The sequence below is a fragment of the Gadus macrocephalus genome, chromosome 17 (assembly GCF_031168955.1).
Source record: "Gadus macrocephalus chromosome 17, ASM3116895v1".
Lineage (NCBI taxonomy): Eukaryota > Metazoa > Chordata > Actinopteri > Gadiformes > Gadidae > Gadus > Gadus macrocephalus.
Window position 1 is genome coordinate 6610495 of NC_082398.1, and position 12763 is coordinate 6623257.

At 46.5% G+C, this 12763-nt stretch overlaps 1 protein-coding gene across 1 annotated transcript; it reads right to left on the reverse strand.

The window, feature by feature from the left end:
* Nucleotides 1-339: 339 nt before the first annotated feature.
* Nucleotides 340-8825, reverse strand: faah2b (fatty acid amide hydrolase 2b). Its single transcript, XM_060076924.1, has 10 exons — nt 8577-8825; nt 8036-8118; nt 7219-7355; nt 6635-6844; nt 6142-6261; nt 5387-5522; nt 4656-4773; nt 3880-3999; nt 3007-3118; nt 340-2210 (listed from the first exon to the last, which is right to left on the reverse strand). The coding sequence occupies exons 1-10, from the start codon at nt 8757-8759 to the stop codon at nt 1999-2001; spliced, it is 1431 nt and encodes a 476-aa protein (XP_059932907.1). The 5' UTR covers nt 8760-8825; the 3' UTR covers nt 340-1998.
* Between the last annotated feature and the right edge of the window lie 3938 nt (nt 8826-12763).

The window sequence follows — 12763 nt, forward strand, 5'->3', positions numbered from 1 at the left end:
AGAGAGTGAGTTCAGAAGTTCAGAAGATCAGAGGTTCAGAAGATCAGAGGTTCAGAGGATATATATGACCTAACATTTATAAATACATGACATAATTACAATATGGGTTTAAAGAACATTGGCAGGTCTTGATCCGAGGTCACAAGAGGGTTATCCAACAGCTCTCTCGGAGGTTACACATGATATGAGTATTGCGGTTTCTTCCTTTGCCAATCAGACTCCATCACACCTCTCCTATTCAGTCAAGGAAGAGAAGCCTACCGTGGGCTAGCCCAGGGTGACCGGCAGTGTAGAAGATCCATGTTGAATCGGACCAATCAACCACCGCAAAAGCCAAAGTTATAGTTGATAACAATTTAATATCAACACCACGCATGGCATGATTTCCAATAGGAATAGGATGTAGGTTTTGGAATGAAGCCCAGCGCTCAGAGGAAATAGACGGAAGGACTGAATGGACTGCTCCGTTTTGCATATTTAATTGCTGTTCGGGCCAATCGATGGCTTGTAGAGACTGATTGACAGGCCAGGCCTGAAGACGCACAACTTTATAAAAAGTCTTTCATTATTCATACATTTTCCACGTTAAATGATTTTGTATATCAGCACGTCATTAGAATTAACTTTTTGAAACGACGTCTGCCTAAAAAACACCAACTTCAAATGACTTAGTCATTTCCTTTCTATTGGCAACATCCGAAGACATGCACTTCTGTATTAATTGTTTAAAACAGGCATTATTATACCATTGACTGGGTTAATTAATCTGCAACATAACTTAACCAGACCAATTCTAAAATAAACATGAATCAAAGTAAATAAAGGAAAAATACAAAGTAAATTAAACCACATTGATGAACACAATAAAAATCACAATAAAAATCACTTCTACTCATAAAGTCTACATTACCACAATATGTGATCGCGGAGACACTTCCAAAGCATGCATTTATTCAACCCTTCATTTCTGAGAGCATTGGATTTCTTTTTCTAATTTGGGTTGCTCTCTTTTCTCACCCAACACGTGCTTGAGTGCAAATCAGACTTACATCCGTGTTGACATTCATAGTGCCGATTGATTTATTCAGTGTACAACGTTTACACCACAGCGTGTGAGTTACATTCCCATCTAAAATCCAACTGTGTGACCCTGAGAGAGCATCGCAGGGAACCCCCCCCCCCCCACACACACACACACACACACACACACACACACACACACACACACACACACACACACACACACACACACACACACACACACACACACACACACACACACACACACACACACACACACACACACACACGGTGCGGTCTTCATTTGGCCCCCGGGTCCCTCCAACCACCGAAGGCCTTCTCCAGGTGGAGCGCCAGGGCCAGGGGGAGGCGGTCCTGCAGCTTCCCCGCGATCAGCTGTACCCCCATGGGGAGGCCCTCCCGGCTCAGCCCCAGGGGGACCTGGGTCACTGGCAGCCCCAGGATGTTGACGATGCCTGCGGAGCAGAACCCAGACGCAAACACTACAATCAGTGGACTTCTTTTATGCCGAACAAACGAATCATCCAAATAAAATCAAGAGTTTTAGAACTCGTTATGTGCGAGGAACCGCGGTTTCCGTAGGCGTGCATGTTGATCCATTCAAGAATTACACAGTGACCCCCCCCCCCCCCCGGATCCATTCCAACCTACACTGGGTTCCCTGGCTCTTTTTCAACCCATTGTCTTCACTTTCCAACACTGATTTATGGGCAACGAAAAGCAACACAAAGAGTACCGGTTCCACTGTAGAGCGGGCACCATATAGTCTGAACTCAACCACCCGGGTTTGAATCCTGCCCGGGGGCCTATGCTGCATGTCCTCCTCTCTATCTCCCGTACCTTCCACTCTATCTCACTCTAAAATGAAATAAAACATCTTTAAAAAAGTATAAACAACGGGAGTACGTCGATACACGTCAGTCCGGACACGGTTGTGTTCAACGGGCGCAAACAACGTCAGACGTCTGAGAAGCACTCGCCGGTGTAGGCGAAGTCGAAGGGCCTGAAGAGCGGGTGGTGGTGCTTGGGGGCCACGTTGGGGTGGGTGGGGTACAGCAGGACCCCGTCCGTCCCCAGCAGCTCCTCCACCTCCCGCTGCAGCTTCTCCTTGTGGCGCAGGATGGAGGCGGGGGCGGCGGCCGGCTGGGCCTTCTCAATCATGGCCAGGCCTGGGGGTGACACACACGCACGCACACACACACACACACACACACACACACACACACACACACACACACACACACACACACACACACACACACACACACACACACACACACACACACACACACACACACACACACACACACACACGTCAAAGTCATTATTTTTGTTTCTCCATCAAAAATCTCAACATATAATACATTATTCAATAATGATTCACTATGGCAAAACAATAAGACAAAAACAACACACAAGACAGGATGTTCCCCTCTTCTTTGTTAAAATACTGTCCTTAAACAATGTCAGAGTCACGTGTAACTCTTATGATTGCTGATAATAACAGTCTGGTAGTAATACAATTCTATATACATGACGTTCACTTGACCTCCCAGGGCACGTTAATGTGGTAGGAAAAACAGACGCCTGCTTGTTCAGGACCTTGGAGGTCTGCACATAAAGCAATGTGACCCGCTATCGGCATGTCCGGTAATGGGACTTGTGTATGTGCTTGACTGTTCTGCGTGTTTTGATAAAGGTCTGTTATTTGACGACGGGTTCCGTAGATACAAGTGATGTCAAGGTGGCGACAGTCTGCATTAACAATATAGTAGAGAATCGAAGTGTGACGCAGTAAAGTCTCTGGTTAGTCTTCAATCAATACATGTTTTATAATGAGGTCATTCTCTGTTTCTGCCTGGAGCGGTTTCTGTCATGCACATAACATGTTTAAGTTTATAGACTAAGAACAATTAACAAAATAAGTCCTTAAAATCCTAAATAACCAACGTGCTCATCCCGTACCGATGGCGGCCATGGTGTGATCCGATTTTCCCACCATCCATTTCACCAGCTCCCACACCGGCCACACGGGATGCCCAGGAGTGCCCAGCAAATCACCGAACCGTTGAGGAGGCTGCACACACACACACACACACACACACACACACACACACACACACACACACACACACACACACACACACACAGTTTGCCATTTCATTTGTTTAACACTGCGGCACACAAGTTGTGAAACAAAATCTCCGATAAGTGGAATGCTAGCCAGGCTAGGGTGAATGACTCCCTTTGTATTCCATTCATAAGACTAATCTGATTTGTCTTGGGGGGGGGGGGGGGCGGGGGGGGGGGGGGGGGGGGGGGGGGGGGGGGGGGGGGGGGGGGGGGGGGGGGGGGGGGGGGGGGGGGGGGTTACTGAGCTACTTAAGATGCTTGCAAACTGCCCAAACAACCACCCCACCAGCACAGATTCCTACTTTCGACGTTCCTTGCAATGTCATTTGTAAACAAGATTTGCGACATTATGCACTGCAATGTTAACTGGTACTTCTCCGCTATTGTGAAAACCCTAAACCTGTATGTGAGGGGGGATCTCTCATGAACCGACCCCAGGTTCGAAACAAGCTGAGATGATGCTCTAAATATTGTCATGGGCCAGAGAGTTAGGATCGTTCTGAGGCAGTTGAGTTCAGCAGCGAGAAAAAATACCAGAGGTCATGAGGTCATAAAATGGCCAACCGCAATGAGCCAAAAGCAACAGCGCTCCGACATGGTTCATAAGCATGTCATAAGACATGCTTATGACATGGTTCATAAGCACGTCTCCTGAGCAGGAGCCCCATAGTTCTTTATACATTGACCTCACTCTGACAGACCTACCGCCCCCTCGTTGTCCGGCAGGCCCATGTAGGTGTCCCAGATCTGGAAGGCGTAGCGCAGCTCGTGGAACATCACTTCCTCCACCTTGACCCCCAGGTCCGCCTCCAGCTGCTCCACCACCTGATGGGGGAGACCACCACCCCAACTTATTACCCTGTGTGTGCGTGTGCGTGTGCGTGTGCGTGTGTGTGTGTGTGTGTTCCATCTTCCACCGTGGGGTAGGAAGCGACAAATAGTCGGAAGCGTGATGAAGAATGGAGAGGAAGCAAAAAAGGAAGGAAAATGGAGAACGAGAGAGAGCGCGAGAGAGAGAGCGAGAGAGCGAGAGAGCGAGAGAGCGAGAGAGCGAGAGAATGGTTCATCCCCCCCCATTCTCCTTCCGTGCCACAACACAAGGCCTGAACTCCAAACACACAGGGTCGTCATCACACACACACGGCTGTTTGACCAGGACGTTACACAAACACAACCTCGAAAATATAGTGGAAATCAGCTTGCACCGTGAGTTGACGATTCCCCGGTCATTGCATGCGTCCCTTTTTCCTCCATTTTCCTTCTGGGATCAATAACGTACATCTTATGGCCTCTTAAATGTTGTTTCCCAGGCAGGGGCCGCCTGACGCCCCCCCCCCCCCCCCCCCCCCCCCCACACACACACACACACACACACACACACACACACACACACACACACACACACACACACACACACACACACACACACACACACACACACACACCCACACACACACACACACACACACACACACACACACCTGTCTCTGAACTTGGAGGAGCTGACTGTCCACGGGCGAGGTCATGACTGAGCCGCCGTCGTGAGGGACGGTGAAGAACCGCAACTTCTTCAGGTCCACCTTTTCAGAGAGGGACAGCCTGCATGGGGGGGGGCACACACACACACACACACACACACACACACACACACACACACACACACACACACACACACACACACACACACACACACACACACACACACACACACACACACACACACACACACACACACACACACAAAAACAAAAACACTTTAAATAAATACAAGTAGCATGCATATAACAAGTGGCATGTCCGCTTCCACATAGTCCGCAAGGTTTCCACCTCTATGTTTCTACAGTAGCCCAGGATGGACAAACGGCTCTAGAGAAGACGCAGATTATGCATAATCACTATTTGACCCTACCTAATTCCCCCCCACCGACTCTCGCCACGCAGTCACATGATGCTGTTGAGTAGTGCTAGCACTGCGGTGAAAAAATACAAACCACCACAACGTTTTTTGTTGTGGTATTCGTCATAACCTGAATAAGCGGGTCATGCTTCCAATCGAAGCACTCACACCGGCGCCGCCATTAAGTCGCGCTATAACCTCTGGCACTACACAAAACCATGGCGCCGTCCATTATCAAAATCGAAGCTCTGCCTTTAGAGGCCAAAGGTTTGAGCGGAGCCGTCCAATGGGGTGTCGTCGCCGGGCGGATCTTACCTGTGGGCGTTGGGTCCGGCCATGATCTGGAGCATGGGCAGAAGGTCTTCGGCGTAGCGGCACATGGGCCCCAGGCTCAGGTACTCCTCGAAGCGGCCCGAGACGGGCGGGTGCTGGTTGTCGCTGGACACCAGTCCTGGACGAGGAGGAGGAGGGCAGAGGAGCAGAGGTCACGACCCCGGTAGAGGTCACGACCCCGGTGTAGAGTCCGCGGAGAGAAGGCCCTGAATTGTGGGATTCTATGTGCTTGTATATATATATATATTTATATACATACACACAGTATATATATATATTTATACTTATTTTACTTGACTATTGACGACGATGGTGGACATTTTGGTGTTAAATCAAAAGTTAGGTGGATAGATGTTTTAGTTTGATGCCAGACCTTAATATCCTAACATTTAAAAAGGGGATTAGGATCTGCTTTCTGAAGTAGTAGCTGAGCTCATGAGGCACACTGACATTGTAAACATTCAGCATTGATTACGCTATGACGATGTAATCCTTTCAAAACCTAGGTAAGGAGTAGGAGTAACTGCATTGTAAATAATCCAACAAATGTGTGTGGTTGTGTGTGCGTGCATGCATGTACGTTTTTGCATGTATTCATGAATGTGACATTTAAAGATGGGCCCAAGTGTCCGGGTCAGATCAAGGCCACTTTATCATCCCATTAGCGGGTAGAAATGTGTGAAATCAACTTCTACATGAACACACACAGCATGCAAGTGTGTGTGGTGCCCCCTTACCTGAAGTGGTTTTATGGCCGAATATGCCGTTGAAGAAGCAGGGCATACGAATACTGCCTCCGATGTCCGAGCCCACCCCGATCACGGCCCCGGCCGATGCCAGCAGACTGCCCTCACCTCCTGACGGGTCACACACAGCAAGAGAGGGGTGGTTCTTATTGGAGACCTCATCTCTGTTGCATGTAACGTCGGTAGAGTGGTTCCCGCGCTGTCTCCATCCCCGGATCACGGATGTGCAGGATTCGTTTTGGTGTGTTTATTTCAGCATGCATGTATGTTTGAGGGTAAGTGTGTCAAGAGTAGGCTTTAGTGTGCGTGTGTGTGTGTGTGTGTGTGTGTGTGTGTGTGTGTGTGTGTCAAGAGTAGGCTTTTTTGTGTATGCGTGTGTGTGGGTTGTGTGTGTGTGTGTGTGTGCATGCGAACATGTTGAAGTGTGTGTGTGTGTGTGTGTGTGTGTGTGTGCAAACATGTTGAAGCGTGCGTGTGCACAGACCTGAGCTGCCCCCCGGGACCCTCTCCAGGTCGTAGGGGTTCCTGGTGATGCCGTACAGGTGGTTGTGCGACTCGGACCACATGCAGAGCTCGCTGGTGTTGGTGACCCCCAGTGGGATGGCCCCCGCCCGCTTCAGCAGGGCCACGGGGGGGGCGTCCACCACCGCCACCACCCCGCGCCGGGACACCACCCCGGTGGTCTGGGGCATGCCTGGGGGGGGGGGGGGGGGGGGGACCCACTCTGTTAAGGGCTCATTATGGCTCCACGTCGACGCAACGCAAGGGGGTTTACGGACCCTATACTTAATTGCGGACCCTCCTTGCGTCCACCGCAAGGGCCTGACGTGCGTCTCACAAAAAGGTTAACCTTCTGTTGAGGCGACGCAGCGCTGGGCTGTGATTGGTCCGCGCACTAAAACCCGACGCAGAACCAAAATAGGTTCACGACTGGGTCGAAGCGTCTGGGAGGTCGTTGCGTCGCGTCTTAGTGGAACCATAATCAGCCCTTTAGCCGGTGGCTAATAAACAATAGCATTGGCTTCTCTCATGTAGTGGCCGGCCGCAGATGCACTCAAAGCCCCGTACCCTGCAGGGCGAAGGACTCCTTGACGGAGAGGGGGACCCCCAGGAGGGGCAGGCGGTCAGCCAGGACCTCCTCCCCCCCGGTCTCCTCCTCGATCAGCTTATCCACCTGAGAGGCCTCCTGCAGGGCCGCCGCAAACCTGGAGAGAGAGAGAGAGAGAGAGAGAGAGAGAGAGAGAGAGAGAGAGAGAGAGAGAGAGAGAGAGAGAGAGAGAGAGAGAGAGACATCTTTCAAACATAGTTCCTGGTAAATGACTTCAATAACATTCCATGCACCGCTAGTGATTTTCACTATTCACACCTGCAGCTACGTTCAGCAACATTTCCTTTTTGCGCCAGTTCACACATCATGGCATCGGATCACCGGAATAGGTGGTCCAAGTGTTCGCCCAGCAGGTGGCGGTATTGCCATTTGCGCTTATATATTTATTTATTTTCAGGAACTTGCCGTCGAGTATGGAAGCTTTTTACGACAATAATCCTCTGCAAATTAAAGTTGACTAATTAAATGCAATAGCACAATTAGGCCTACTTTTTATCTGTCATAATTATTTGGTTTTTTTATGGGTCGAATTTGTCCCGCCCACTCATATGCATTATAATTTTTAACACTTTAAGGCGGGGCATATTTTGAAAATGCAAACGCAAATTGGATGATTGCATTTCCATTTATTTATGACCCAAATATTATGGCGCTTTAAGATAAGCGCAGATTCAAATACGTCCTCAGTGCGTGCAGTGTTGAGATCGTTCGTTCACTCTGACCATGGACAGTTGCAAAACCACTAAACAATCCTCCCCCTAAGAGTTTTGTACTTGCCGGTCTTTGACCATAGCGTTGATGAGGGGGTTGACCTCCTGGATTCGGTCAATGTACGCCTGCACTACCTCCAGACTGGTCACCTGAACAAAGTGGGGAACAGTTCAGAGTCTTTCTCCCTCCCTCCCTCCCTCTCTCCCTGTGTGTGTGTGTGTGTGTGTGTGTGTGTGTGTGTGTGTGTGTGTGTGTGTGTGTGTGTGTGTGTGTGTGTGTGTGTGTGTGCGTAATACTAATAATAATATATGAATGTATACGATACAGCAGAAGTTTAGGATGGAAGTTCAAAATCGCTTGGGTTACATTCCACAGGTTTTATATCTGTAAACCTTTAATCTGACTTGCAAGTACTATAGTGAGTCGAAAAAAAAAAAAATACTGGAGAACATGAGCGTTAATTTGATCGGAGCCAATCAGCGAATCGTTCTGAGCGACGGCTAAGAACATTCCGAAAGACGGGCACACCACGATCACATAGTCACAACACGCGCGCACTGTCACATCACACACTTGCGGAATTGTCCCTTGACCTCAACCGACAGACCTCTCTGCGTCGAATTTTCCGCGCAAGCTGCACCGCGGATAAGGTCAGCAGCGGGTTTTCAACAGGAGGAAGCTTCCTCCGGTCGCAAGTCCGGGAAGAAAGCGCCTGAAAAAGCCCAAAGAGGGCTCCCATGAGCGCCCTTAACAGCCATGACTGTACTCGCTCCAGTAGGGACAGCGCCATTTCCTTACACACGGACAACAGGGAGCGCTGGCTTTTATTTGCAGCGTCACCTGCGAATCATCAGGGCTGATCTCCCAGCATGCAACGGGGGACACCGCTGGCTTTCGGCATTCGAGGCTATATATGGACAGTCCGAAGCTGAAATGGGTTATCTTGCGAAGTCCATGTGATGTTATCGATTGTCTTTTTCAAGGCTGTGGGAATCATGCAAGTGACCTATTGGAACTGCGATAGGAACTTCAGTTTTCCCTATAGTTCGGTCATGCCAAACAGAGCATTGAAAATAATTAGGATTTAATAATGTAATTGTTATAATTGCTCAATTTACATGCGTCTTAAAATCAATAATTGTATCAATGCAGTAGAGGAAATAACACAATAACATGTAAATAATAGTTAGAATCCATTAAGCAGCCAATATACAGCACACCCGGCCATATCCGATGACAGCAGTGCCATTCATATCATATATATTGCGCATAATCCATTATTACAAATAACTTCCCATACATAATTCACAATAGAGGGGACATTCCAGAATTGGAGGACATTTTCTGTCCCACCCATGAAATTTCAAATAATCCATGCACAAAATACTAAAACATGCACTTGTTGTATCAATTATACTTGTCCTGAGTCCAAATGTAAATATAGTTGTAGAAAAAGTGGTTCCAAAATATTATTTAAAATGAGTCACATGACAGAGGAAATTAAATCATTACACCATTTGCTAGCACCATGGATAGACCAAAGGTACATCCTTTCTTCTATTTTTCATATTTTCGCAATCTTTTCAGCCTTGATGACCAACGCAGCCCTGTTAATCATATTATCAAAATAAGACAAATTAATTTCAAGTTTTCTTTCTGTATTCATGTAACTTAAGTTTGTCCTTGACCTTGACAGTAACATCACATTCCACAGCTAGCATCTATTCCTGAGAAAAAGCTAAAATTAGCATTGATTTGCAACCCCGTTACTTGCAACCCTGTTACTGTAATTAGAGTAACCGGGGTTGCACTACAGTAACAGGGTTGCATCTCCTTCAGGTCACTCAGAAGGGACAATATATTATCTATAGTAAAATTAAATGTCTATGCATAATTTAGCATGATCTACATGTTTTAAATGTATTACCATATTTTCCAGAATATAAATTGCCTTTTTTTTTTTTCTTTTATTGCCACCAGGTAGCCTAAGGGGCCACTCACACTAGGGCCGTTTGCCTGTTCCGTGCTGCAGGAAGATTCAGCACGATTCCCCCCCCTCCCCACTCCCCCCGCTGGCCCGTGGTCACACTGCTCCTAAAGGCTGTGGCCTGGGCACGATTGCTCCTTCATACATACGTCATCACGTCGTAATACGATAAATAAACATGCGTCAAGTAAACACTCAACTTCACTATCGCACCAACCTAAACCCACTCGTGAACCGCTTGCCGCCATTGTTTAAAATGATTGTTGTGGGGAAGAAGGGCATGGACCTATAAAGAAAGAAGGGTCGCGCAAGGACTATGTCATCCAGCTCATGTTGCGTATCCGTGCGTGTGCGCGTGTCATCTCATTAGCATCTGTACTTTGGCCACGGCACACCTCTCCCAAGTGGGCCGTGGCCAAGGGGCTGTTCCGTGCTGGAATACGGATGGTGTGGTCACACTAGCCAAACGTTCTAGACTTTAGTATGCAAATGAGCTCGGGCACGGGGCCGCGGCCCTAGTGTGAGTGGCCTCTAAGCATGTTAAGGTTGCGACGACTACCTGGATGAGATTATTAACTCAAAATGAACTTGAATGTGTTTAAATCATTTAAAATAGGTGGGACATTTTTTCATCGATTTCTACAGAGTTCTTGCCCACCATTGAGCGCTGCTGCAAAGCAGAGGCGCTACCGTGCCAGGCGTGATGCTGATGAACAGAGGAGACGGCAGTAGGCCTACTTAGAAAAAGAGAAAGAAAAGTGGGGGAAAGATGTAGAAACAGGGAAGAAGAAAAAGCGAAAAAAGTAAAAAGACTGCAGCGTGAGAGTGCAGCGTGCCCAGCGAAAAAGGTGGAAGGAGGCCAGAGGTCCAGCCAGGCCAGAAATTCGAGTCAGGCCAGAATATCCAGTCAGCTCTCAACCTTGGACTTCAAAGTCAGGACATAAATGTAGGTTATCGAGGAATGCAAGTGAGTGTAAGCACAGATCATAAGGATATGTAAAGAAAGGTAAAGGAACTATCTGTACAATGAACAGTGAAATAGGCATCACTTTTACTTGATAGGTGTAATTCTTAATTATTACAAAGCAAAAGATATCCATTTTCGATGATGAAACAGTATTGTAGCTATCAATTGGATGTTTGCTATGACTATCGAGTACCACTGCATGCACCATGCATCGCTAGTACTGACTACATATTTGTATTAATCTACTGGGTAACTACCGTACCCTCAAATAAGTTACTACTGTGAAATCAATAATGAAAGTATTTATATGGTAACAGTTAATGGCTGGCAATGTCTATTTTGTTGCAGATGAAATGGTTAAGTGACAATATATTTATGTTTATATGTTTCTACAGAAAGCGGCTCCAACAATCAAAAGAGGACCATCCATCTCCAAGATCCAAAGTCAACAAGTTGCTTCAGGAAATCTCGGGCACATCCCATAGGTACCAGAGGAAGAAACATGAGGGGATTGCTGCCACGCTGAGATCAGCGGTGAGATTGTTCTTTTCACGTGATGATGTCAGCAGGATCACAACTGGAAAAAAGCAAACGTGACAAAAGAAAATAATAAAATGCAGAAAAGATTACTGGTGGATTCAATGAAGAGCCTCCATTTGAAGTTCCTGGCTGAGCAGACCCACCTCCGTCTATCTCACTCACTGTTTTGCACATTTCACCCCTACTGGGTTGTGCATTTGTTAGGCTTTCGGTAGAAAAGGATCCAATCGCAGACAGAAGGCTTGGTTTGGTTGGACTCTAATTTCAACCCTGTTACCATATCATTTTTATTGAAATAATCTTAAATTATTTTCTCAGCTCACAAGGGTTTAACCTATTGTCCTTTTAATAGTTTGAATGATTATATGCATAATGTATTTGAGCAAATATTTGAAAATAAATACTGAAATGAGTAAAAAAAAACGTGTGACTATTGAAAAGTTGGGCAAGATAGATTTCAAAAGTTGATTAAATTAATATAAGTCAAGTCTTATCTGAAATTAAACGAGTATTCAATGTGAAGGTGACTTCCTTTACTTAATGGTAAAGGATTTATTAAACAATATTTTAAAATATACTTTTTCAGGTTCCTGACTATTCGTAACAGGGTTACGCCAAACATAGCACACAACAAATAAAACATCTCATAAAAAGTGTATCTTTGATGGCGCCTGAGCTGGACGAATCAAATTATTTGATTGTTTATTACCAGTTTTTCTGAAATACATAACGGTAAATTATAAAATAAAGGGTACATTTTTATAAAGTGTTGATGCCTAAATTGTCCTCCAATTCTGGAATGACCAGAATTGGATATGCACTTTTCTTTTCCGCATATACTTTATTTAGACACTTGGTGGCGTCATCTACCCAGGTTTTGAGCAACAACGTCTCGCTGTCGCTCAAAAAACGCCATTAGATTCTGAGCACGTAGAAGAGAAAACGGGCTGCACTGCAATGCAGGTCAGTGGGTTAGTGGAGGATCCATGCCGCCGCCTTGCAAGCATCGCCTGCTGTGCATGTAGGTGCATTTGGATCTTATCTTTCTATGTATAGGCCCCGTTTCGCCTATACAACAGCTTTGGAGTTGGAGATCTCTCGTTTTCTTAGCCATCTTATCACACGTGTCTGCTACACTTCGAAATATATATTTCAGTTTAACACACTTCAAGAGTTGTTATGAAATATATTGAGTTCCGTTGTTACAACTTGCTTCAAGTTGAAACTTGCGTAGAAAATATACTACAAGGTAACTTGAAATGATTATAAATAGATAGGCCTACACAAATAGCCTAACACA